The 27,526-nt window shown below is 30.0% G+C and overlaps 2 protein-coding genes across 3 annotated transcripts in view; both read left to right on the top strand.

Moving 5' to 3' along the window:
• The window catches only part of blot (solute carrier family member bloated tubules), a 48,290-nt gene extending 31,307 nt beyond the window's left edge, over positions 1 to 16,983 (top strand). For both annotated transcript variants that reach the window (XM_015511284.2, XM_089224171.1), the window contains exons 3-13: positions 4,829 to 4,949; positions 9,630 to 9,761; positions 9,864 to 10,006; positions 10,130 to 10,266; positions 12,608 to 12,767; positions 13,327 to 13,430; positions 13,513 to 13,750; positions 15,034 to 15,159; positions 15,229 to 15,426; positions 15,645 to 15,818; positions 15,937 to 16,983. In XM_015511284.2, the coding sequence (XP_015366770.2) occupies positions 4,829 to 4,949; positions 9,630 to 9,761; positions 9,864 to 10,006; positions 10,130 to 10,266; positions 12,608 to 12,767; positions 13,327 to 13,430; positions 13,513 to 13,750; positions 15,034 to 15,159; positions 15,229 to 15,426; positions 15,645 to 15,818; positions 15,937 to 16,359 (1,956 nt within the window). In that variant the 3' untranslated portion in view covers positions 16,360 to 16,983. The remainder of the gene's footprint in view (positions 1 to 4,828; positions 4,950 to 9,629; positions 9,762 to 9,863; positions 10,007 to 10,129; positions 10,267 to 12,607; positions 12,768 to 13,326; positions 13,431 to 13,512; positions 13,751 to 15,033; positions 15,160 to 15,228; positions 15,427 to 15,644; positions 15,819 to 15,936) is intronic.
• A 2,277-nt stretch (positions 16,984 to 19,260) lies between these two features.
• Positions 19,261 to 25,194, top strand: LOC107163736 (UDP-glucosyltransferase 2-like). Its single transcript, XM_015511292.2, has 5 exons — positions 19,261 to 19,388; positions 21,466 to 22,395; positions 23,117 to 23,336; positions 24,188 to 24,407; positions 24,526 to 25,194. The coding sequence occupies exons 2-5, from the start codon at positions 21,559 to 21,561 to the stop codon at positions 24,815 to 24,817; spliced, it is 1,569 nt and encodes a 522-aa protein (XP_015366778.2). The 5' UTR covers positions 19,261 to 19,388; positions 21,466 to 21,558; the 3' UTR covers positions 24,818 to 25,194.
• The last annotated feature ends 2,332 nt before the right edge of the window (positions 25,195 to 27,526 follow it).

The following is a 27,526-nucleotide window of genomic DNA, read 5'->3' as shown; positions in this document are numbered from 1 at the left end:
ATATTATATATACAAGTATTATTACCGCCTCCAATCGACACGCTAATACTATGATATAATATACCGACCGAGTGTACACGATTAAATATGTTATGATAATATTTATTATTATTACTATTGTTTTTTATATTGAAACACCGCTTGTGACATCGATGACTAATGGAAGTAATACGTATTGTAAGTAGCATTTTTTGAATAATTCTCTTTTGATCACATTTTTAGGTATTTACATGAAGAGTTAATAACATAAGTATAGGTACGTAACATTTGTTTAAAAAAGGATTGTTCATAATAGGAAATATAGAACTTTATGGATGTTGCTTGGGTATGGGTTGATAATATTTTTTATTTGTTATTGTATATCTTACTTGTATATAATATTATACTAAAAGAGTCATACGCTATCGTTCTTCACGCGAATTAAAAATGATTGGATATTTTATTTTGTTTTTTTCTTCTATTTATAGGTGTATATTATTACATACCAAATTGAATCGGAATTTCGAACACATGTTTACCGTATTATTCATGATCAAGAATTCGTCATTAATCAATTTTTAGAAATATTTTATTGCTTCATTAAATTGGAATATTAATTATATAGATTTACGCAGCTTTAAAAAATTATTTAGCTATTATATTTATCATACTATAAAGAATTATTTAATTTTATTATTTACAAATATTTTAATATAAAAAGTTTATATTAGAATACTGTATTGATTGATATTGTCATTGGGTTCTAACAAAAGCTAATTTTTTTTTTAGTTTATAAAACTACAGATTTGCCGTCTACTGGGGAAAATGAAATCGTGAACGTAACTTGTTGTTAATTAGTTATTTAGTATGAGAAATCGTGGGAAGATAAAATTAAATACACATAATTATAACATTTTTTTTTATGATAAATGTCTAGTTTAAAATGATCCATAACGTAAAACGGCGTATAAAATGATTTTCCAACGTATCTTCTCTAAATATTTTAATAGTAGTTTTTATATCATATTTAACGGGCGAAAGTACCATTTGGTCTACTAATGATACACGTATCTAACTACATATTATTTTAGATTACGTTGCCGACATTAAAAATACTATTTTCATATTTGTTATCACCTAAATACTAAATTACGGTCGATTTTTAATATAATATTATACAATAACGTGGAAAATGTTAAATACCTACGACTTACAATTCTTGGGTTTTAAACAATGATATATATATATAACTTGAAGTAACTATATACAGTATACACATATACCTATATATAATACTAAATTTTTGTAAACAAATTATATAGTTGTTTATTATTGTGATAACTGCTAAAAAATTATTTAAAAAAAATGACATCAGAATATAATAATTCAAAAAAAATGATGTTATTTATAACTACATAAAATTAGGAATCATATTTTATAAGTATAAAAACATTTCCTACAAAAATTAAACAAAATTAAACCGAGTGATAACGCGCTAATGTTTAGACTGTTTAGAGTTGAAATAATTTGCTTAGTTTTTAATATAATACATAAACAAAGCTGGTTGGGCTACATCGTTATTACACAAAATATAATATTATCATGTAGTTCTGCAGAGATATAAAATAAGCTAGATATTTAATTAATTTTTGTTGCCAAAAAACGTATTGTTCTTCGATAAATACGTATAAAGTACTTGAAATTTGGTAAGCATACACCAGCGTACAATAATGGATATAGTCACGCGTATATATCGTATTCAGCTAATTGAGTACGCGGCGAGGTCAAGTGTTTTGAATTCAATTGAGTTTTTTTTTTTAAATTTGATAATGTTGCATTAAAATAAAATGCGTAATGTGTTTAAGTCACAAAAATATATAGTTATTGAAACCAGACTCTTGTTCCTCCAAATTATTAACTTTTCAGACAGGACCACCGCGACTATATAGATTACAAGTAGGTATCAATATAGTATATGTATTATGTATATATAAATAGCCATGAATGGTAGTGCCTTAACATTTTGATAGAGGCATTATAACAGTACTTAAGTAATTATAGAACATCTAGAATCGATTTATTATAATAACTATTACTTCATATCGTTATTTTTTTTTCCTCTTGAGAACGGTCACCGCTTGTATATACACAACACAATAATACATTATATTATGGTACCTAGCTGTAGTTCGGCCAAATCGTTAGCCAGCCGTTTCGTCATCGTCCAGCTGTATTTACTACAGTGTACTACAGCAAAAATAATAATATATTATCTCCGTGCACGGCTAGTGCTAAAAACAATTTAATTTTGTATAATTTTTTTTTTTTCTAGTGTCACGATCGGATTTTTTGATTGACAAAACACCGATCATTTCTTTATTAAAACGTTTATCTATATAATATACGTTTAATATGTCACATTGAAACAGTTTCTTAGGCAGGTATATTATGTAGTTCGTATGTCAAACCGTTATGTAATTTGGGTGTGCGTGCGGAATTCGCCGTCTCCTCTCGAAAAAGGTGACTACGATGACGACGTTCTTATTATTTATATAATATCGTAAACTAACTATAAGTTACCTATAATATTATAGTATATAGTATACACACATTCGATATGTAGAAGAAATTCAATTTTGCCTGTGGCCACTCTTCTTCGTCGTACCACGTGAGAAGAAATATTTCTATTGAGGCTCTCAAGCCCCGAGGGGGTCGTCGTCATCGTCTCACATAATATGATCATAATAATGAGCATAACTGTGAGCACAACAGCATCCGCAGTGATAAAGATTTCAAATGAATCGGTTGATTATATAAATCCGACGAAATGGCGTATATAGGTACACTATACAGGATGGTTTACCCCCATTTTTTCCTTAATAGTACAAATAATTGAGATTTTTATTTTTGGAATTTTGAAATAGACCATTTTTTAGATTCTTGATTTTTTTTCGAACTTTTGTTTATCAAACGAGAACCCTCCCTTCTCTTTCCAAACGTAAATTATTTACCAAATAATTTTTCTGGAAATGATGACCTATCACAATCAAAATAACTATAGTAGTTTTTGAGTTATTAAATTGTTTATTTTAAGGAAAATAATCCTATAAGAATTATACCCAAGAATACACCACTAATAATATAATAATTATGTTATAAGTAGCAGATTGCAATAATAGTAGGATTTCACAGTAACAAATGGGTATTGCATTTACTATAGGTACATCAGATGTTTTGCGTATCGTAAAAGCGAGCAATACATATGATAAAATTATGATTTTTGGTTCTGTAAAAAAATATGCACTTACAAAAATTGGTACATTTCTTAAAACGCGTAAGTGAATTTCACGTTTGGTAAATCGATGATAAGTTGGTTCCTTTGATGTTACTAAAAATAAATACACTTCAACACGGCATAAAAGTGAACAAGTATCTAAAATGTACTCATACGAGATCAGAAATTACACGACTACTATCCAATGTAAAACGAGTGTGACCACGAATGTGTTGGGGTATACTGGAGTCTGGAATACTATAACATTAACACTATATATTGGGTATTATTTGAAAATAAAAAATAAAATTTAGAATCAGAATCAGTAATAAATATAGGTATATGTTATGTTTAACAAATTACAGGCGACGAGAATATTTTCATACTTATTGATTATAATTATAAATAATGTTTTATTAATAATAATATGATTCTTTTTAAACGATTTACTTCGGCTGTCTGCCAGTAGTGTTGCGCGTAGACGGAATTTACGTCACAGGTAGATTCGAATTTCATCCGTAACACTTAAATTAAATATCTTTAAATATCTTTTTCACGTTCTGTTTTTATAATATTTTTATTTTTTTTATGGTAATTTTTTTGGGATTGAGTGTGCCTGGGTATGACTGTTTTAAATAGTTAAAACCTGTAACTTTAACAAAAATAAAAATGTGAACTTCCTACTTAGTAAACAATAAATTAGATTTTTAAAAGTATGCAATACTATCATTATGAATATAGATAATTAGCATAAACTTATTCTTTAATTTATCTAAAAAAGTTTTGATATTTTCACCTTATATTCTAATGAGTAAATATCTATATTTTAAAGGTTTAATTTATATACTCATTCAATATATTTTGTCATTCATCATGTCTTTTTAAAAATTAAAAAAAAAAACTCAAATGGATTTAAAATACTTTCATGTAGGTAGGTACTCCTTAAAATTATGACAAATATACAATATATTACATAATACATAATTAATTGTAGGTATATGTCTTATTGTGACTAAATCTAATTATCGTACTTATATATAGTATAGTTATTACAAAACATAATATAAGTATATGCGCGTGGTATAAGGGAGAATTTGAGTGTCAGGTGCATATATAGGCGGAGTCGATAAAAATGTTAAAAAAGTTTTTTTACAGCGATCATTATCATTGTCGTGACATCGGGAGACGTAAACGAGGTAAAAAAAAAAAAAACCTAAAAGTGTAGCTGTGGGCAGAATTGAAAAACTCGCTGCAATAATTAGTCAGTAAGCCGCAGCCGGCGATGCAGCTACAATTATTATTTTAATTGTAATGTTTTCGTTTCGCATTGACTTTGTTACATTGTTGTTGTGATTCACGCACTGCAAAAATGTTCGTCGGTGGTTAATAATATGTTTCTCTTGCCGTGCTACAGAAGTGTGCCGTTCAACATTTTCAGATACAACTATAATGTATATAGTACCTAAAAGATTTATGATTTGTTTATTAATATTAAAAAATTATAAAGCCGCCAATTAACCGTTTGTTGATTTTTCGAGTTCTAACGTTGTATGGTATTTTTTTTGTTTCTCTTAGATATATTGCTGCAAATCAAATTGTCTGCAGAGTTTTGGCACGCTGTTGATGACCGTCTCACTGACGTTAAGTCTGGCCAACGTCATACGACTTCCCCGGATGGTATTTCTGTACGGTGGTGGTAAGTGCTTAATAATATAATACCTAACCAAGTTTTATAAAGAGAGTAAAATATAGAAATACAATAATATTATATTATCTTCGCTTTGATCCAAAACCTTCGAATTCACGACTTTCCCTATACACTGCAGCTGCAGCAATATAATATTATTGTTATAAAGTAAAACTGCATAATATTATATTTATGATCGAGTTAGACTACTGCAGTTAGGTCAGGTTTTCCTCTTTTGTTTTACATTCACACCGATTGATCCGATCGAGCAACTTTCCGTCAAAACCATAAAAACAATATTATTTTTTAATAAGCACACCGTAGATCGCGTATATATGTGCGCACGTGAAGTGTATATATATGTCGTAGGCATATAGTCAAATCAGGCATTTTATTAAATGCCTAGGCATATAGTCAAAGAATTTAATGTTTATGCAATTTCACTATCCGCCTAGACATTTAGTAAAATGCCTAGTCATTTAATTAAGTGACTAGGCATTTGACTAAATGCCTATTTCATGCCAGGCAAATAATAAAAGAACATTTTGTATTATTTTAAAAATTTAAATATATTTTCTATCAGTTATTTATTGCTATTTTATACATAAAAAAAGCTGTGTATTATTTATTAATATGAAAAACACGTATAGATACTCGTATATGAAATAATATGTTTAATTTTGTGTCATTATGTCAACTATTACTATTGTTTTAAAAATGAAATAATAAAAAATAAATAAAAAGTTATATTATAATTACAAGTTTTTGTTACCTATTACTTGTTGTCACATGTTGTAATTTGGTGGCATTTGCTGGAACATTTAAGATTTTTCTTAAAACACAAGCACCTATTGGTTTGACATTGCCGCTTTCCTGATTGACATTGACATTTAACAAAACCTTGACCGTTGAAAATTGATAAGTTTGCTACTGCTTCACGTATGGACACGTATTTGTCTTTTTGTATTTTGCTGTCTTCTAAACCATTATTTGACACTAGTTGAAGTTCTTCTCTTGAACACCAATTTTTTATTATACCAACTTCTGTGCCAATTTGGTAAACGCCGTTCCGAATGTCTATCACTAACCCATTTATATTTTGACTATCGAGAGGTCCTCGGTCTACTTTTGGAACACTTAATACTATTTGATCACCAACCTCTAGTTCTTTAAATAGTTTTTCACTATTTTCTGCCATTTTTTTAGCTGCTATAGTTTGTCGTTTGTAAGATTCAATGCGGTTAACTTTTATCTGTTTTTCATTATTACATAGCAGACAAATATTTTCAATATCGTTACTATTATTTATAGAATAGCTGCAATTATCATAATGAATATTTCTTTTACATATAGTACATTGGAGTTCACTACCTGATTTTTCACAAACACTGCAGATATTATTTATGTCACAATATTGTAAAATATTTTCAAAATCTTCTTCACTTGATAATTTTTGAATAATTTCGGCAGGTAAGTTTGTAGAACTAAGACCTACCTTCGGTTCAGTGCCAAACAAGGCTCGATATGGCGAACGACCTAAAATTCGATGATGTGAAATGTTTTTTTGCCATTGTACAAAATAAACTCCGATTGACCACTTATAAAATATACAAAAAATGTCAATAGGTATACCTATGTTACAATATTACATGCAATCGCGATCACACTACATACGATTTACGTAAACGTAATAGACGTACTAAACTAAATTATTGTACAATTCAATCGCATGTTCTGTATCTTTTTCCGTAACGTCATATTTTTATCGTTATAATCGATAAGATTATAATTTGTCCCACAGTACTCAATATCTATAGATAAGGTTCTCATACAACCTAGTACCAACGTTAATTTTCCAAGGTAAAAACCAATGGAACTTTTATTTTTATTTAATAAGAATATATAGTACTCACTACTCGTACTATAGACTTTACTGACTATACATATATGCTATACAATATACTCGTACCATCATTTATGTCTATCACACCTAATTAGTTATTACCTGAATATATTTATTTTTTATTATTTCATTTTTAAAACAATAGTAATAGTTGACATAATGACACAAAATTAAACATATTATTTCATATACGAGTATCTATACGTGTTTTTCATATTAATAAATAATACACAGCTTTTTTTATGTATAAAATAGCAATAAATAACTGATAGAAAATATATTTAAATTTTTAAAATAATACAAAATGTTCTTTTATTATTTGCCTGGCATGAAATAGGCATTTAGTCAAATGCCTAGTCACTTAATTAAATGACTAGGCATTTTACTAAATGTCTAGGCGGATAGTGAAATTGCATAAACATTAAATTCTTTGACTATATGCCTAGGCATTTAATAAAATGCCTGATTTGACTATATGCCTACGACATATACAAAACGCTACTAAATAACTGAGTGCGTAATATTATATTACCATATAATGACGAATTACCATATTGTATTATTATGTGCAATATACACACAAGTGTTCCGTTAACAAGTCACACACATGCTGAAATACTGATGTTTATATAATAGTATATACACTATACAGTGTGTAATACTGTAGTTATGATATAAAAAATTGTATGGTTCGCGTTAAAATTTCCACGACGTACAAAAATTGCTATTCTCTCTGTCCCATAGATATATACATAATGACAGCACTGTTGTACGAACGTCACGCGATACAATAAATTGTATAGATAATTACACTTATTTTTTCGTACGAAAAAACAAGAATTATTAATTTTTATCAAGTTCAGCCTATAATATTTAATATCGTACTTGCGCGGTTTATGCATAGGTTTAGCTATATATAGGTTAGTACCTATAAGGTTTTTGATTTTTAACTATTATAATATGATCGTGAGTGATCAGTAAAATCCTACATGCTTGTCTACTTTGTGTTATTATTGTATATAATACAGCGCGATTTTATAGATAAACATAATATACTATATACAGGGTAACTCACCAAACAATAATGTCCATCTCAACTTTTTTCTTTCGTAACTAATTTATTGAAATTCTGATTGTTATACTACTTTAGGAGTGTTTATATGACGATAAAAAACTTGTTTTTCAAACTTGAATCTTTTTATACGGTAAATTATTTAGTAGATAATTTTTCTTTTTTTTTAAATGTTGATGTAAGTCAAATACCTCAGTGATTCGAATATTGTTTTTAAGTCGTTAACATTTTCAGAAATAATAATAAACAGTGAGGATTTTTATTTAAAAAACACGAGTTTGTAGAATACAACACTCTTTAAGTAGTTTAACAAATCGCAATCATCTTAAAACATTATAGTCTCAAAGTATATTTTTATAAAAATTCCAAAAATCAGATTTTGATTAATTGCATTATTGAATAAAAAAAGCAATGGTCATGCTTGGTAATCATCACCCTGTATTTTAACGTGAACCAGACATTATTTTATAACATACAAGGACATTTTAAGTAATTATTTTTTTAATCGCTTGAACATACTATTTTCAGTATAGCGTAGTGTAGTAATAGATTATCAGTATTTGTTTTTAAAATTAAAAAAACCATTTCAATTCCTTGTATTTTTTTATAGATATGGTTCTCAAACAATCCAACGTATATAGGTAGTTGGGAATAAAATTTTTTTTTCTATTTATAGCAACGTGTTTATAAGAGTTTTACACGACCATCTCGATTTTTGTGTCAGTGGTAATTTTGATATCTACCATATTTCTAAGAATTATTATACATTAAAAATATGAATTTTGAAATGGATGGGTATCGTGATAGGTCCTTACGTTTTACTCATTATATTATGCACAATAATTATGATAATGTAAATTAATCAATAAAATTCCATTACATCACTTGCACTACCTATGCGCGCAGTGTTATATATAATATATATATAAGATATACCTATACATGCTTTAAATTATGTATAAATTTAAAAGCCATAGCACGCTACTCCATATTTTTCCACCACGAGGAAAAATCTATGAATAATTATGTTTTTGTTAATAAGTAACCATGACGACGTAAACCTTACTAAAAATTAGTCAGAAACATTTTTATCACGAATTCAGCACAAACACATATTTATGTTAAAACAAACTGTATAATCGTATAAATATTAAGTAATACTAATAACAGTAATGTACAATTTGTTCTAATTATAAATTATGGACAAAATCATGGAAATTCATTAAAACAAAAAAACCTAGAGAAGTTGCTCTCTACCAGTTTGTATCTCTTTATTGAGTAGGTCACTTAAATGAATGTGTTAAATTTAAATTCAATAATAAATCATTGACTACAATTCAGGGCGCAGACTGCGTCTAAGACTTATCTTTTAGGAATAACAATATTTTAACATGATATTTGCTATAAGTTATTTATTTTACCACTAAGGTAGTTACAATCATTCTTTACTGAATATACAATGTCAGACAAAATCGATAACTGGTAGTGCGTATATCTATATATATTTCCATATCCTTACTGTTTATCGTTATTTTTTCTATTAGTTAAGGAAATATTCTTTTTTAAATTGAAAAAAAAAATTAAAAATTATGCATTTATGAAATAATACAGTAATTACTCGTAAACGATTACAAAATAAGTACCTACCTATATTTCAGGTAGGTACCTTACAAAATAATATTATATCCACTAATTGAATTGTATTGTTATATAGGTACATTTTTGGTGTCATATCTCACAGTTGCCATTGTGTTTGGAGTTCCTCTTTTGTTTTTGGAGATAACGCTCGGTCAGTTTTGTCAACAGGGCACCACTAAGCTATGGAGAGCCGTGCCTCTGCTCAAAGGTATATTATATATAATATCACATAAAAATCATTATTAGGTATACTTTTTTTTTTATACACATATATTGATACGAGCGTTTTGTTTCTTCAAATATTTTACAGGTGTCGGGTTCGTCAAAGTTTTGGCGTCCGTGTTGCTTGCCGCCTACTACCCGATAATCATGGCATTATCGTTGTTTTACGGTTCGCGTAGTATCATCGGAAGTATTCCGTTTCCGGAATGTAGCAATTCTATCAGCTTTTATGTAAGTATCGCAGTATATTTTAAAGTACGCCTATAAACGATTTCGACGGGAAATAAAGATTTTTCGAAAATTAATGTTAATACTTTCTTAACATTTGTTTTTTTATTTTTACATATGTTTTAGCAAGGGATGAGTTCTGACGCCATCAGTAGTGACCAATGTCTTCAACAGACTTTTATCAAACCACCGCACTTGAGCTGGCACTGGATTGTGATGGACATTTTGCTTATATTACTTATCTGGATCGTTGTCGTGATTAGGTACGTATCCAATATTACTTTAGGACTTAACTGATAACGTAGTTAATAGTTAATTTTTAGTGGTCTGTATATCGATCGATCCCATTTTGCTATTACATTCGTACAATATGCAAAATTCAGTTTATTTATAAAATAATGACCAATTATTGGAAATATATTATTACTTATATGGTTGTGTGTGTTGGGCGTATTGTAAACAAATAAATACTAATACAAATACTAACCAACGACTTATTGAATTTACTTATTTATGTATAGGTATGCCATATGGGTAATAGGTATTATTTATTTTACGCGCATAATATAGCTATAGACTTATTGTATTCGGTATTTAATTGTATAGGTAGCTAAAATTATGGTTCGAAACCTTTAAACAATCTATTGTGTTAATACAAAATTTATCATCTTATAATTTTTCATAATTTTGTGTTCTTAAAATAGCTATTACATCACGTATTGGAATTTATGTTGTTTGTTCACCGCCGTCTTCCGTCGTGTACAGTGTTATAATATCATATTACATAATAGGTATTTATGTATAATTAGGCTACTGTGTTACTGCCTCCAGTGTTGGCTTTACATAATTTACGGTAGCGTCTTTATTTTCTAGCAGGATAAACATTTTTATTTGATTTCTAGTTTTTAGTCTCGCATTTCAAAACGATTTATTAGGTAACTAGAAGCTTAACAATATATCAGATCTGGTTCCAGTTTGGGTACTTGGATGACAACTTTTTTTGGCTCCCGCTCTGTTTTTACTGGTTCGAAAATAATTTTTTTTTTCATTCAAGTGAATTTGTTACAGTAACCCCAAGGCTTCGAGGTCTACTTATTGGCCAGGGGATCTGATGTTTTCTGTATTACTACTTCAGGCTTTTACATTAAATAAATTAACATTACGTAAATCGTTAATTTTTATTTATATGTAAAATATTCATTCATACAATTACCAAATGACTTTACGTCTTTCGCTTTGATCTATTTTGCGCTTTATGATAAGTAATTAAAAATAAAAGTTTCCATATTGAAGTGAATACAGTTTAAAAGACATATTAAGAAAGAATGGACTGGAAACGAAATTATTATCACAGGGGAACCGGATGCTTTAAGCTTTCTTCAAGTGCTACATAACATTTTATACACATCATATAAACTAGATGATAATTAATTATCATAATTAATCAATTAATCGCTAATCGATCAAGGCAGGATTGCATTATTTCCCTCCTCGTTCAAGCCTCTTTCAAACCATTAGCGACCGGGTCTCCGTCTCCTGCAGCACTGCCTGTTCGTTTTCAGTCCATTCTATTTACGTTAAACTATATGTTGATATATAATCAGAAAAACAAACCAAAATTCGCTAATACACGAACCAAAGTAGTGGAATTATCTGAATGCTGATATATCATAATTAATTACTTGGTATAATGCATTATCAGTTCGATAAAAATGTACATTTTTATGTAATTATTGCTGTCAGTTACTAAAAACTTATTGTCTCAAAATACCTAATTACTTTAGGTTTAAAACTATTTTTATAGTAAACTTTGATGAACAGGAATATTTTTAAAATTATACATGTTTTTGGGATATACACCTTTGTTCGTTGCGATAAGTCTCATAAATTATTTAATATGTTTTTCGTGTCGGTCGTTAATTCTGTCACATTTACCTAAACATGAATAATAGATATTAATTTAGCAAAATATTATAATTGATATTATTGATGATAATGTTTTTTTACCAGGTTAGATTAGGTTAGGTTGTCTAACTTAACATAACAAACATAAACTTCTTCTGTAATGTACGACCATATTAACAACTTTTTTTTTATATTTATTTCAAATCAAAATATACTTCCCTACTATATCAGTAGACATAGTAAGTACCTATATATGATGTAAAAAAGATAACTTTAGTATACATAAAAAAATAAAATAAAACGTGAGTAAAGAAGCTACCCAATGATGACACTTTATATTAAGATATAACTGTCAACACAATTCCTGCCACTTCCTAACCCTGCCCATTAGATTAAGTCAATCGGTTTCTGGTTTTATGATTACCTTATCACTGTTTACTTGATAATTATATATATATATATTATTATTATATATATATATATATATATATCATACTAGAGCTGATGTTGGCATTTGACTTATAAGTTATTTATAATATTATTGAACAATGCGAATAGAGAAACAAGTGAAATATTTATTGCGTCACAGAGTTTCAATCAACTTACATTTAATTTAGTCTACTATAAATAGCTATTGTAAAAAATTGAATGCTCTATTTTAGTAATAGAAAACCCTTTAATTTTTATTATTTTTTTTAGCCTGATAAAAAATAGTAAATCCTACAGAACAGTAGCATTACTTGTCGTACCCGCCACGTTTGTAACTATTGCCGTTTTGTTGGTCAAAGGACTTAACGCAAATCAACGAGGACTGGAAATACTGCTGGATATTCAATGGGAGAATTTGTTGAAACTTGACGTAAGTTCATTAATTGTTTTTACCTTGAATATTCTAGTTTTACACTCTTAGAAAAAAATTTAAAGCGCCATCATTAATTAGTAGGTAATTCAGTAAACGCACGATATTATTATGTATAATTTAATTATAGATATTTTAGACTTAAACTTATGTTCTAAATTTAGCATTGTGATTTACATATTTTTATTTAGAGTATCTCTCAATGTGGTGTTTGGTATACTAAAAATAACTTTTTTCAATTTTTAACATTTGATTTCAATAATTATTATTACTATTAAAATAATTTATTAGTATAGGTACTGTATTTTAAAGCCAAAATTGTTAAAAAGTATAGTAGTTTTTGATTTAATTAAACCTTAAAAAAATAATTAAAAAACAACATTTTCATGTTACATAAAAATAATCAAATAACATAGAAGAATTAATTAGGCGTTTGAAAGTATTTGAAAAAAGTGTTCAAATAGTTAAGTGAGTTTATATTTAGGCAGGTGTTTAATGTAAAGAGTATGTTATAATATAGAAAAGACCATATTACATATAAATTTATTTATTTTTTCAGATATGGTATCACGCTGTAGTACAATTTTTCTTCACTACTCATTTGGGATTTGGTAATATTACAACTAGTGCGGGTCGACTGTATTCCAAGTCTAATCCTTTTTGGTGAGCGTTCGGCAGTGATTGTTTAATAATTTTTTTTCGATGGACTGGAGTTAAAACATATTTTTTTTTTAATTGTTAACAGGACTTCGGTTATGCTTACGGTGGTCAGCATCGTTGTCGGCCTTTGTAGCGTTTCAATAGTTACAATGTGGATATATGACATGCAATTACAAGCCGGACAAAAAATGGTGGCTACGGCAGCTCTATCGGAAGTCTGGTTTCTGACATTTGTATACGAATTAACGACCAGGGGAATCCTGTCCGATCTGTGGGCTGCTTTAGTCTATACACTGGTGTTCCTTTCCGGATTCTTGAGTCTGGTAAGCGACCGGAACTTTACTGTTTATTAATTAGTTTTTGTTTAACGTCATTGTACATTGTACTTGGATACCTACTTGCTAATTAGTATTGAATTAGTAAAAGTGTTTGAAAATTGTTCTAAAATGTTTAGACCAGTGGCGCACACAGGGGGGGGGGGGGGTTAGGAGGTTATAACCCCCCCCCCCCCCCCCCCCCGAAATGTCTTCCTTCATTACGAGCGTCTGGAGAGGGAGACAACCCACGAATAAATTTCTCATCAATTATTATGTCCTTATTTCTTATCAAATATATTATAAGATTTAAATAATATCATATTATTTTAATTTGATTTTGTTAGTGCTGATAAGGGATGCTGTCCGTTAGCAAGTTATTTGATAAAAAATTTGCTAGTGGGCAGCCTGCGCCACGGATATAGATACTAATATATACTATCCGTGGCAGCGCCCTTCTCTTTTCTATGACGTATTTCTATGGTCTAGACCACGGTCTAGACGCTCTTTTTTTTGTTACCGGATACGGGCACCTACAACCATGGTCTCAATTATAGTGTGATAACTAATAAGGATAACTGATAAGCAATAACGTGTTTTTGAATTGTGTGAATGTGAAATTTTATTAGTATTACAATTAATACAATTTACAATTAATATTAAATTTATTTCATGTTTAAGTTATTGACATTATGAGTGAAAAAAAGAAAAGAATTGCCCATGGTAATATTATGTCATTTTTTAACAAAAAATGTAAAAAAAATGATGAACAACCCTCAACTTCTGTTGATAATAAATTAAAAAATTATAATATAGACCATAAAATATATTAGATGTACAAATATAGGTCATACTATTTTGATACAACGTTTTATCATTTTTTAGCATAGGACTATACTATAGTAAATTATTAATAGAACAACCCCCCCCCCCCCCCCCGAAAAAAATCCTGTGTGCGCCACTGGTTTAGACAGTGAATCACGAAAAAGAATTACCGAACATTTGACATTGTATTGATCGACAGTACATACCTAGCAAAATATTATAGTGCTAATAATCTTGCATTTTATTTTTATTACACCATAAAGATAATTATAAAGACATTGAATATTTGAAAAAAATAACATAACAATGTCATATTATATTTCACGAGTATGGACATATTATTTTAATGAATGTCGAAAATAAAAATTTAACAAATTGTTTACATAAATAATTTTAAAAACACGATCAATTTAAAATCAAAATCAAAATAATAAAAATAAACTTGCCTTTTTTTTCTCGTTTCGCAGATAGCGGCTATTTATACTGCCATCGTAGGGCTATCCGTGGAGACCAAAGAAAAATGGAAGTGGTGGATATTGACTTGCATGGTTTCTTTTATTGCCTTCTTGGTTGGTGTCCTGTGCCTTTTGCCCGTGAGTATATATGACGAGAGTGCCTCACAACAATATTATTGATTTTATCGACACCGTTTTGAATTTTAGGAAAACCTTCAAGCCGTGCATTTGTTGGACGAGTACATCATTGGTCGCATGGTGGTCACATCCACGGTGCTAGAAGTAATTGCTTTCGTCTGGATCTACGGGCTGGAATCGCTATCCAACGACTTCGAGTTTGTACTCGGATACAAACTTTGCTTCGTGTGGAAATTTGTGTGGCTGGGCACTCCGATTTTGTTTATGGTACGTACCACGGAATCCATATGTCCATATAATATTTCACCTAATGTTATAAAATATTTTCGAAAAACGACTATTTACTGTCAACTATTTAAAACACTTAAAAATTTGAAACCAATAATGAATATTTTAAAACTTATATGTTTTTTTACGGTTGCCCGTTTTATAAAATTTGTGAGCACAAATAATTATATGTTTAATGAATAATTCCATTACTGCAGGTGTTTGAGTTTTGGAGTCTGTTTGTGATGCCACTTACCGAGTCCGATTACAGCTCTCACGATTCCATGTGGCTGTACGTGATCGGTTGGATCGTTTATCTGTTCATGTGGTCGATGATTATTGGCATAGCCGTGTGGCAGATATCCGCTCAGGTGGATTACAACTTTTCGCAAGTAAGTGCTCGGTGTGCCACTCGATCAATGACGATGGGTCGGTCAGTGCTGAATCGTAATCTACTCCGTATTGTGGTGTGATTTTTTTGACGGGCCGGTTGGTTTTTGTTTTCCGCAGAAATTCCTGAGCACCATAAAACCGGCACGGAACTGGGGCCCGGTGGACCCAATATATAGACACTGTTGGGTGCAGTGGAAGAAACAATACCAGGTTACAGGTGAGAGGGATTTCACTTTGAGACGACGTGGTACGAAGGACTACACACATTCAATCAAGCGGGGCAAACACGCTGCACCTCCAGGCACGGCATACAGTGTCAGCCCGACGTCGTTGGACCGAACGTCATCGTGTTACAGCATAGACGGCGTTAGAGGTTTGTCTCGTCAGCACTCTTCTGATCAGCAACACTCACAACATCAACATCACCAACAACAAAAAAACCTTCACCAGTACCACTACAGCCACACAATGGCCGACCAAAGGCGGTGGACTGCCGCGGAACCCAAAAACAGCGGCGGGACTTCCATCAATTATATGTGATCCGAAACGGCTAGTTTTCGACGTATATGTGTTGTAACTTGTAGACTGTATATAGTTATATTATTATGCATTAGGATATTTTATTTTGTTCGTTTACCTATATGGAAATTACAACGTATTGAAGTGTCTGATTGTTTACATTTTTTCTCGACTTGCGCGTTGTGTTTTCTTTTTAATTTTTATATGATATACTATACTATGAGCTATTCTTATTTTAAAAAGAGTTGAGAGATACTTAAATACGATTCGTTTAGTTTTGTTTTAATTTTAAACGTTGTATATGAATGTTTTATGTCCAAGCCAAAACCATTGAATTGTATTTATCAAATACTATCTTAGGTTCTCCAAAGTTTAGAGTAAGGTATAGGATTAATTTAAAGTTACCATCATTGATAAACATGACAACTTTTGTTGTAGTCTAACGACAGTGGTTTTTTTACACGTGTTTTTTTAAAGGACTGATTTGTATATAGTTTTTTTTTTTTTTACATGTTGAAGTTGTTCAAAGGTTTAACATGTAATAACGTTGACCTTTATTTTTTATTATAGTAACTACCTATATATTATTACTATTACGATGTAAATAATAAAATAATATACTATGAGATTAACTTGTTTATGAAATCTTTTGTTATTGTTTATATAAAAACTACTGACACAAATGTGTTGTATAGTTTAACCACGTTTATGAAACCATACTATATATATGAATCCGATGGGTGTCAACAAAGTACAAACATTGTTGAAAAATTAAGTTTTTTATTGTTTTGAATGACAATATATATTTTTAATTCCATATGGGTACTTTGAAACAAGATATTGTATTTTTACAATTTCGTTTTAGAAATATAATGAATTTCTAACGAATAACAAGCCATAAATCATAATTATTCATAAGTATTAAACGATTATTTTATGTGAGCGGAGTGCACATCACGAAGGCTACAGAGGTTTGACAGACAAATTGTTAGTATGGTGGTGCGGGTGATGTTCGCAAATTTCAAAGTTGAAATTAGCACCGCACCAATATATTAAATATAATAATTTTTAATAATATATATTATATATTTATATCGCTTTTAATACTTATAGAATACTTAAAAAATTTTCAAAAAAATGCAACTAAAAACATGTGTGTTTTGTAATTGTTTAATTTGTTTTATTGAGCATCAATTACGTTATGATAAAAAAAAATTACATTATGTACATAATATTTTATTCAATTTTCTCTTTTATTACTATATTTGTTTTAAAGACGTCGTAGAGTATTTGTGGGCAACAAATCTTCTCACCGGTCACGGAAAAGTTGATTTTGAAGGTACTTGAACACCCTCCGAGTATACTAAAACTCTTAACTCTACTCAGCTGACAGCTCTAGTAATACGTGACTGAGGATAAAATATATAAAAAGTGTAAACTCTCCATCAGATATAATGGCACTTTTATGCGAGTCAACATCATCGGCCAGTCAAGCACCGACGGCGACGTCCGATAATATAACCGAAAAGTTTGTACGAACGGGCAACATTATTATTTTTTTTTTATATTTATATTGTAAAACTATCGAACCTCGTGTTATTCGACTTCGTGCAGGCATCTACCACAACGTGAAAATCGTGTGTGGGCACCTATACTTAATTATTTTCGTGAAATAATTACACATTAGGTATACGTTACTATCAATATATCATAATATACGTGCCAACGGACGCGTCAGACTGTTCAGACGAATTTCACATCGTCGAAATGAATGATTTCCCTCTTCATATGCACTGTCCGTCCCGTAAAATCGTTAAATTATTTCAAAAGTAAGTACCTATATAGAGGTATTATAGGGGTTTCAATTCTTTTTTATTTTTATTTTTTTAAATATAACGAATAGTAAAACGCTTATTTTTCTAGGTCAACAAACCCTGATCCGAAAACTGTTTATCATATCTATGAAGATTAAGAAGCCCAAGTAGTTATATTACGAACAGGTTTATCGGTACAGATTGAGTACCGATTAAGTGTAACACATCATGCCACATAGTACGTACTATAAATAGAGTTTAATTAAGTTAAAATAGTGGTTCGATTTATGCGATTATTTTTTTCAAAAAACGAATTGTTCGCAAAACATCGTACTCGTAGTGAACCGATTATTGGCCGAGTTCTATCTATTTGAGTAATTTTTACGTGTGGGTAGGTGCTATGGCTTTACTCGTTATACTGCTGTCGTATCTCTTCCGTTATTTTATTAATTATATAGTTATTTATAATTATAATTATAATTATTATTATTATTACATTACAATATTACGGGCACGAAGCCCAAATGTGCAATTAAATTGCATATAAAATTTAAGAATATTAAAAATGACAACAGAAAGTAATTAAAACTAACAGTGGATAAGACTAGACTAGGTTTTTTTAAAATTTTAATTAAGCCTCAACAACAAAGGTTATTGGCTATAAACATTAATATTTTTTAACAGAGACTAGGTTTATATAAATCTTAAGTGATAGATAGAACATGTAAACATGTTTGACCTCAGTTATTGTTGAAAATATTTGGATTCGATTACTGAAGAATAAATATTTATTTGTATTACTATAATGATGATATATGTTACAAAATTATCATAAATTATATAATTAAGTAATAACTATAACAAGTACATACCATAATATTATTGTGTATTAATCGATTTTACATTGTAATACGTTTTTAATAATAATTTCTATCAAAACATTATAATTGAGTATTTCTAAAACTATCACTACAAATGATTAGATTAAATACTCTTTATGGACTTTAATTTATCTTTTATCTATATGAGAATACTTTAAATGGATTACAAACGTATCACACATATATATTAAGTCGATGTAAAGTAATATTTTTAATCATATGTCATACTATTATGTATAGGTAGGTACTTAATCCATTATCTCTAATAATAATGTCTTAGTTATTATTGAGCGTTTGTCATCGCTGTATGTTCGTTGTTTAATAAGTATTGATTATTGCCTTATAGGTTGACTAAGTAAGTAAAAATGTTATTATATTATGCCTATTGTTAAAATAATTGTTTCTAAACTAGATTCTGGCATACATATTAGCTATTTGTGTAATAGGTTACCTGGTACCTATTACCTAACTTATAATTTTATACATATTTTTTTTTAACGGTAAAATTTTAAAATCAGTAACGTAATGATTAACAATAAGCACAAGTGACTAAAGAATTAACATAGAAAAGACAAAATTATATATAGGACAAAGTAACAGACAATAACTTCAATTAAATTACTATTATTTACATAAACCCAGACAGGGTGTTTGATGAGTGAAAAGGCCATATATATTGATTAATATTTTAAATCAATATAGGTGTCAAAAATAGGTACCTATAACAATTTAACTTTTAATCACTGAACAATTTAGCAACTATTATTAGCCATGTCATTTCGAAATGTTCAGTATACTAATAATTATACTTTTATACTTATAGGTTACGTAAGATAATTAAGGTGGAGCGCTTAGCCCTCTAGAATATCTTATTTTCATTTAGTTTATAGTATTTTTTTTTATTGTTATTATTATTATTAATTGTTTTTCCAGCCCCCTTCCTAATATATTTGATTACCCTACGCTTATGATAAGAGGTGATTAGCCAAGCATTATGCCCAGTGATGTAGTCTTAAAAATTTTTATGGGTACACGCCTGAAACATTGTAAAATAAAACGTGGGGGGCTACGCCCCCCCACCCCCCTAATTAATACTCGTTCATGTTTTCTACTAGTGATTATAACATATTTGGTAAACAAAACCACAATTTTCATTTATAAATAGCATATTAAGCCATCGACCAACATAACATTATGGTAGACAAAATACTCAGGGTAGATAGCATATTGAACAAGTATCCACTATTAACTTACTATAATAATACTAATGTGAAAAAGTACTAGGGACAAAACGTTTATATAGAATTGTAATGAATACTTGGAACAATAACTGATAACTGGACAAAACAACAATATTGTAAACGTTACCAAATGGTTTAAAAATAGATTTGTGTACAAAAGACCCTGTACAACACGATTTAAGACTAGGTATTTAAGACTAAGTACTAGTGTACTACCATAGCCGTGGTACAAGTAAACCATGGACTTTTATGATCTTTTCTTAGTCCGTGAAATAAACAAATTACGCTTATCTTTTTTTACTTGTTAAATATCAAAATTTAATAAATATATATATTATTTGATGGGTAACGTTAATTCATCTTATTTATGTTCCGTGTACCCGCGTACTACGATTTTCGTTAAAGGTACACGCATAATTATAAAATTAGGAGGTGGGTACACGCCGTGTACCCCCGTGTACCCTCCACTACACCACTGATTATGCCACCTTCTGCGTTTATTTTTTTTTTTATTTAATATAGTACTCCAATTCTGATATTTTGAATTTTTAAATATTGTCGAAGACCAAATTTTTGTTTTTATCACATTTTTTGAACTGCTTAAAGGAATGACATATAGACTTTTGTTTATCCACACGATAACTCATATATTTTACTTTAAACTATTTAATGGATAATTCAACACAATTTTGGTATACTTATCTAGTTCATAATTCAAACGAGTGCCTAGTTTTTCATTTTTCATTTTTTTCGTTTTTTTATATTCATTCATTAAAATGACTATACCTACAAAGGTTTCCATCATAAGCCTTCATAATATATCCCAATAATTCTATTAATTATTATCATGGACATAATAGTTACTATATTTATTCATTGTACCTACACACGTCACACAGTTAAATGGGTAATTCAAAAATGTTTCGTTCGAATTTTTATTTTGATATCCATACGTAAACATCAGTTTTAAAATACCAACTCTTTTGTTGAAGAAAACGGGGGTGAGCTTGGTGAATAAAAGATAAAAATTAAATACAATTTATGATCAATTATATCCGTTGGATTAGGACTCGGAACAAATCCCCCCTCCCTCTGCAAATGTTACCAAAATAAACATTTATTACATCGTAAAAAAAATCAAAAAAAAAAAAAAAAACAAAACTATTGACTTGATTTTTGATTAATTTACAGGCACCTGCTGTTAATGAATTAGTGAAAAAACCCTCAACAAGTGCTTATATACATAAACGAAGTTTATAAGCAACATCGCGTAATATAAACACCATGTCTGTTTGTATGGTGTTGTTTATTATTGCTGCCATTAATGTCTCGTGGTCCGGTACACCAATCGCAGCCATGAACATTCTAGCTATAGAGCCGATCACGGGTAAAAGCCATTGGAATTTCATGAGTGCAATACTCCGAGCTTTGACGGACAGCGGCCATCGGGTTACCGCGTTCACTCCACTCCCTGACGGAGAGCGAATCAACTACACGGAGATTGACATATCGAACGAATTTCCCGTGTTGGATGGCGCCATCGACTCGAAATTCATAATGGAAAACTTTCGAAAATCCACGGTAATGATACCGTTGGTCATGAACTGGACCCGTTGCATTTGCGATGCCATCAACGGACATCCAAAAATGAAAGACATACTTATTAATGGGGCAGGCGAAGATTCTTCTGGTTACGATTTAATTATCGTCGAACGAGCTGCGTCGGAATGTGTCACTTACGCGGCTGCCAAACTGGACGTACCGGTCATATTTTCGTCGCCATCGCCGTTGAAAACGACTATTGAATACAGCTTGATAGGAAACGGTCCGAATCCAGCGACCGTGTCTCACATAATGGCCTATCACTCGGTTCCGAGGACGTTTTTTCAACGGTTTACGAATTCTCTATTCTTCGCGTACAGCGCGTTTTTAAATACACGTAAAGAGTCTGAAATGATGACAAACAGTCCCAGTGAATTCGACCTAGTGGAACCAGTTAAACCGTCTCTCGTGTTTGTCAATACGCATTACGTTACCGAGGCGCCAAGACCGTTTCCACCGAACGTCATCCAAGTAGGCGGCATTCATTTGCAACCTCCCAAAGATGATGCTATACCTGCGGTGAGTTATAGACGTTCCATATTATTATGTCAACCTCAGTATAGCGTTATTTTTTTTTTTTTTTTTTGGGGGGGGGGGTTGGGGGCTGTGGTTGAGGAGGTGACAATTTAATTTGCTCTTAGAAAAGATATATAGGTTATTTTATACATATAGGTTATTATAAATTAAAAGTGTATAATCTCTCGTCCTGTTGGTTAAAAATATTTTATTAATAGGCACAGCATTAATTCCGATATTTTTAAATTTCCATTATACCTACCAATATTTTTTGATTTAAAAACAAAAAAAAATTGTACGACTGATTTGCCCACGCCCACGCTCGCGCCTAGACATAAATTAATTAATAATAGAAACAGTGTGTGCATTGTGCATTTGTGCAATCAAGCAGATATATCTATTAATAGATTTAACTATCCAACTGTAAAAAAATGTAATCACCCGTGAAAAAAAATTGATTATCCATTTAAGTGATGAAAGTCTGTTGAAAATATCTCAACAGCCAACAGGATATATTATAGGAATATATCTCGCACCAACAACGCCGTTCTTTGGGACATTTTCAAAATTATAGAAAGAGGAAAATTCCCTACCTCCTTATTTGCCGCACCAGCCAGTCCTCAAAGCTCAAAAGACGCTTATCCTCAAGAATATTATAAATTAATAGGAGCTAATATAATAATATATAATATTAGGATGATATACGTAACTGTTTAAACTACAGGATGTTTTAGAATATATCGATAATTCGCCGCACGGAATAATTTACTTTACACTTGGATCGATCGTGAAGATGTCAACGTTGCCGGAACACATTCAAAACGCGTATAGAGACGGTTTGTCACAAGTTCCTCAAAGAGTTTTGTGGAAGTACGAAGGCGAAATGAAAAACAAACCGGCAAATGTGATGACACGCAAATGGTTTCCTCAACGTGAAATACTTTGTAAGTATTCACCTATTAGTCACCCATACAGGCTATACATAAGGCTATACATAATATATTATGATATGTTATTAGCTAGAGCGCGGATTTATGTTCTCTTAAAAATTTTAATATATTATGCTTGTAATATTTTTTTTAAGTATTAGTAAAATATGCAAAAATATTATATTTTTACATCAATTTATTTATTTTAACGTATAGAAAAAATTAATAATAATATAATTAACAAAATTAATAAAATAATAACATTATTAAAATAATAGGTAAACAACATTACCTATGTTTTTATATTTTTAACCTTTATTCTTAATGTTAAATTTACAAACAAAATAACATAAATTAAAACAAAAAAATTAAATGATGGAAGAAAATGTGTGATAATTTACGCGGTAACAAAATATTATCATTCATCAATTATTCGGGTCACGTCTTATTCTTATCGCAGCCGTTGAAATTTAATCTATCAGATCATATCTATTATCAGGTCTATTATGGTTAAAATTACGATTTAAGATAGTATCTAAAATCGTGGTCGAAAATCGAAATGTATATTTTATTTTATTCTTAGAAATATTTCAATACATATATTTTTAATTAGTGAAATATGCAAAAATATGATTTTCTTATAAATATATCTTCTTTTAACATCAAAATATCCACTTATATAATATGCAAAATAAAATTTTATATTTATAGATTTTTTGTACTATGAAGCGCTGACATTTTTTACTCTCGTAGTTGACAGTTGTGCATACATCCATTAAAAATATGTTTTTACGTAGAAATCCACGCTCTAGTTATAACGCAATAATTGTCAATTACATATTATTAAATGCATGCTTATCTTAAAGTGCATCCCAAAGTTAAGTTATTCATCAGTCACGGAGGTATATCTGGTGTGTATGAAGCTATAGACGCCGGTCTTCCTGTTCTTGGACTTCCGGTGTTCTACGATCAGCCCAGGAACATAGAAAATTTAGTGGACGCGAGCATGGCAATTTCTATGGACTTTTTATCTGTGACTAAAGACAAATTGTTCAACGCTATAAATGAATTAATTAACAATGAAAAGTGAGTTGCAATATCAAAAGATAGATTTTATTTCAATCACAACATTCAATTATTATCGTTTGAGTTTGTTGTTGGTAAAGTGAATTAATGTGTTTTGTATATACTTTTTTTTTTTTAGATACCGAAAAAATGCCAAAATCGTTTCTAATCGTTTCAAAGATCGGCCCATGACTCCAGAGAGATCGGTTGTTTATTGGACAGAATATGTTCATCGTCATAAAAGTGCACCTCACATAAAATCTTACGCCTTCAATCTGACGTGGTATCAATACTATCTTTTGGACGTAATTGCTGTAATATTATTATTGATCTCATTTACTGTTTATATCACTTATAAAATTCTGATGTTGATAAATTATAAATTTTATGCGAAAGCGGAAGTAAAAACGACGTATGCAGAATATAGCTAGCTAGGTAACTGATAAAACTGTAATTATTATTATCTATAGAAGGGGTTCTCAACCTTTTTATCATTGAGTACCATCAGACACTTATATAATCAATACGCGTACCACCTACATTCTTATAAACCAAACTAAATAATATTGAATGCAAATTGTAATAAAACATTTTTTTCGCGTACCACGGGTTGGGAACCTCTAATCTATAGGAATTTTTATAAACTATGATATAATTTTATATTTTATGAACCCCCAAAGAAATTATCACAATGTGTACCGTAAAATAAATAAATAAGCTACGAATAATAATTATAGATATTGCATGTTATTAAAATAAATTAAAACATGTTTGTTTAACTGCTCAAATATAATGTAATAATGAGTCATTCAATAGTTATTCCAAATTAATAGTATTTATAGATCAGATTTTACTCTCATCATCATTTAACATTTATGCATAAATTATTATATAATTATACCTAAAAATGTTTACATAATATATTAGCTATATTATATTTAAACGATAAAATATTATATTTGTTCATTATTTTAAAATTGTTGCCTAATACTATTTTATCAAACATTAAACTCTACACTTGTTTTTATCACTATTGATATGGTCCACGATTTTCAAATCTTTTCGTTTTAGTATTTTTTAGTTGATCTTCAATAACGCTATTATGCCTAAACGAGCGTATATGTAATTTGCGCCAAAAAAATATATTTATGTAATTTGCGCCACATCTAAAAATTAATATGTATGAAATTTTATTTAATGGTTATTATTATATATTATTGTTTGGTTTTCTGTTTAAAAATCTACATACTATTTAATAATTCACGATCACATAATTCATACAAAAATAACGAAAATTACGTGTGACTGTGTGTCGGTCGCCGGCGGTATATATATAACGCATAGTTATACTATTGTTTTATTCTAATGTCACGGCGGTGACAAAATATATTATATATAATCTTTATTTCCGTTTTTTTTGTCTATAATAGTATTAAATTTGAATTGTTTATATTAATTTTAATTTTTCAGAAAAATTTTTTACAGTCTACGTAAAATTATTGGCGACCCTTGACATATTGCAGTTCGTATTCCGACGGTTCACCTCGCGTAATATGCACTCATATCCTGTCTGCTTATATGTGTTTTAAATCGTTTACGTGGATGAGATTGGAGTAGTTATTTATCCATAATGTACGATCTAAGCTCTAACAGGTCATCAATCAAGTGATTAACTTGATAAGCAAACACTTATATTGGAATTCAATACTAAGGATCTTTTTATGCAAAGTGTGTCCTATACATATAGGTGTAGTTTTAATTAAAATAAAACTAATGGTGCTTAAGCTATGCATTTTGAAATTATTATATTTTTTTTTTTTGTAAGCAGAAATTTATGATACATCTACACGAACAGCATTATTTGAGGGTGCTAATTTTAAAATAGGGGGCGCTAATACCCCCTAAGCCACCCCTATTTGCACCTATGGTCCTATAATAATATAGTTGACCATCCGTTTGTCACGTTTGTTACCCAAACACTTTTTTTTTCTTATACGATCATTATTCTGATAGACACTTATAATAAAATCCAGTGTCGTAACAAGTCATTTTTGAGGAATAAAGTGAGTTTAAAGCCTGCCCCTCCCTATATCATAACACTGGTAACGGCATTGCCTTCTCCGCGTGATTAGATGGTTAAATATGTCATAAGAAGGTCAGTACTTTTTTTTAAAGTTTTTCTTCGGTTAACATTTTATCTTTATAGTCTTATACACAGATAATAATACTTCGACCTTTTGTAAAAGAATGGGCTTAACAGCTCAGTACGTCATTTATTTCGCGACACCACAATTTATATTTTATACACTCAATTTATGTTGGCAAAAGATTTTTATTTAATTATTAGTAGTGAAGAATCAACCACAAGTTTCTTAATTGGCAAAAATGTCGTGGCAAATAATGAAAATGCCCTAATGCCCTATAATGTCTTAAGTGTGAAAATGGTATGAATTTATACCTACGTAAGGAGAGCGGTAAGTAAAGGAGAATTTTGCGTTGCAAGAGAAAGGAATATCAAACAACACAAAGCGGTGAGAAAATTATATTCTTATATTCGTAAATTCGCTTATAGCCCGCTTACTATATGACAGTCAGGCCCATATACAGTGGGGATTTAGGGGTTCACCCCCCCCCCTACTAAAAATTATTAAAGTAGTTATATATTTGTAATATGTTATCGCAATATTGTCGAAGACGGGCTTAAAATATTTTACACCCCCCCCCCCACCCCCACGAAATTGATCCTGGATACGTGCTTGATGACAGCCACAATCTGTAATAATATTTACAATAAGCATATAAGCTGAAATTATACAATGGTTATCGAGTGCGTGAGGTGAGTAGCAACCCAGCAGTAACACTCGACATGATATTTAAGGTTATTTTTGATTATGTACATTTTACATACTTAAGTATGTGTTTTTTTCTCGATATTATTTGATTATTGAAGTAAGAAACAAATTTAACTAACTAAATCACGACACCAGCGTCTCTTTAATCTTCTCGGTGGATTACCTGGAATGTTTGCGGAGTTGAGGGTGAGAATGTAAATAGTTCAAATTTAAACGATATTAAAACCAAGTTAAAAACAAAAAACTAGTAATTTACAAGACTTAAGCCTAATGAAGATGTGATATCAG

Source organism: Diuraphis noxia, unplaced genomic scaffold (assembly GCF_037042655.1).
Source record: "Diuraphis noxia isolate RWA-SAM2 unplaced genomic scaffold, SU_Dnox_SAM2 contig0003, whole genome shotgun sequence".
Classification (NCBI taxonomy): Eukaryota; Metazoa; Arthropoda; class Insecta; order Hemiptera; family Aphididae; genus Diuraphis; species Diuraphis noxia.
Note: the sequence above shows the minus strand (reverse complement) of the source record. Positions and strands in the feature narration are given on the sequence as shown.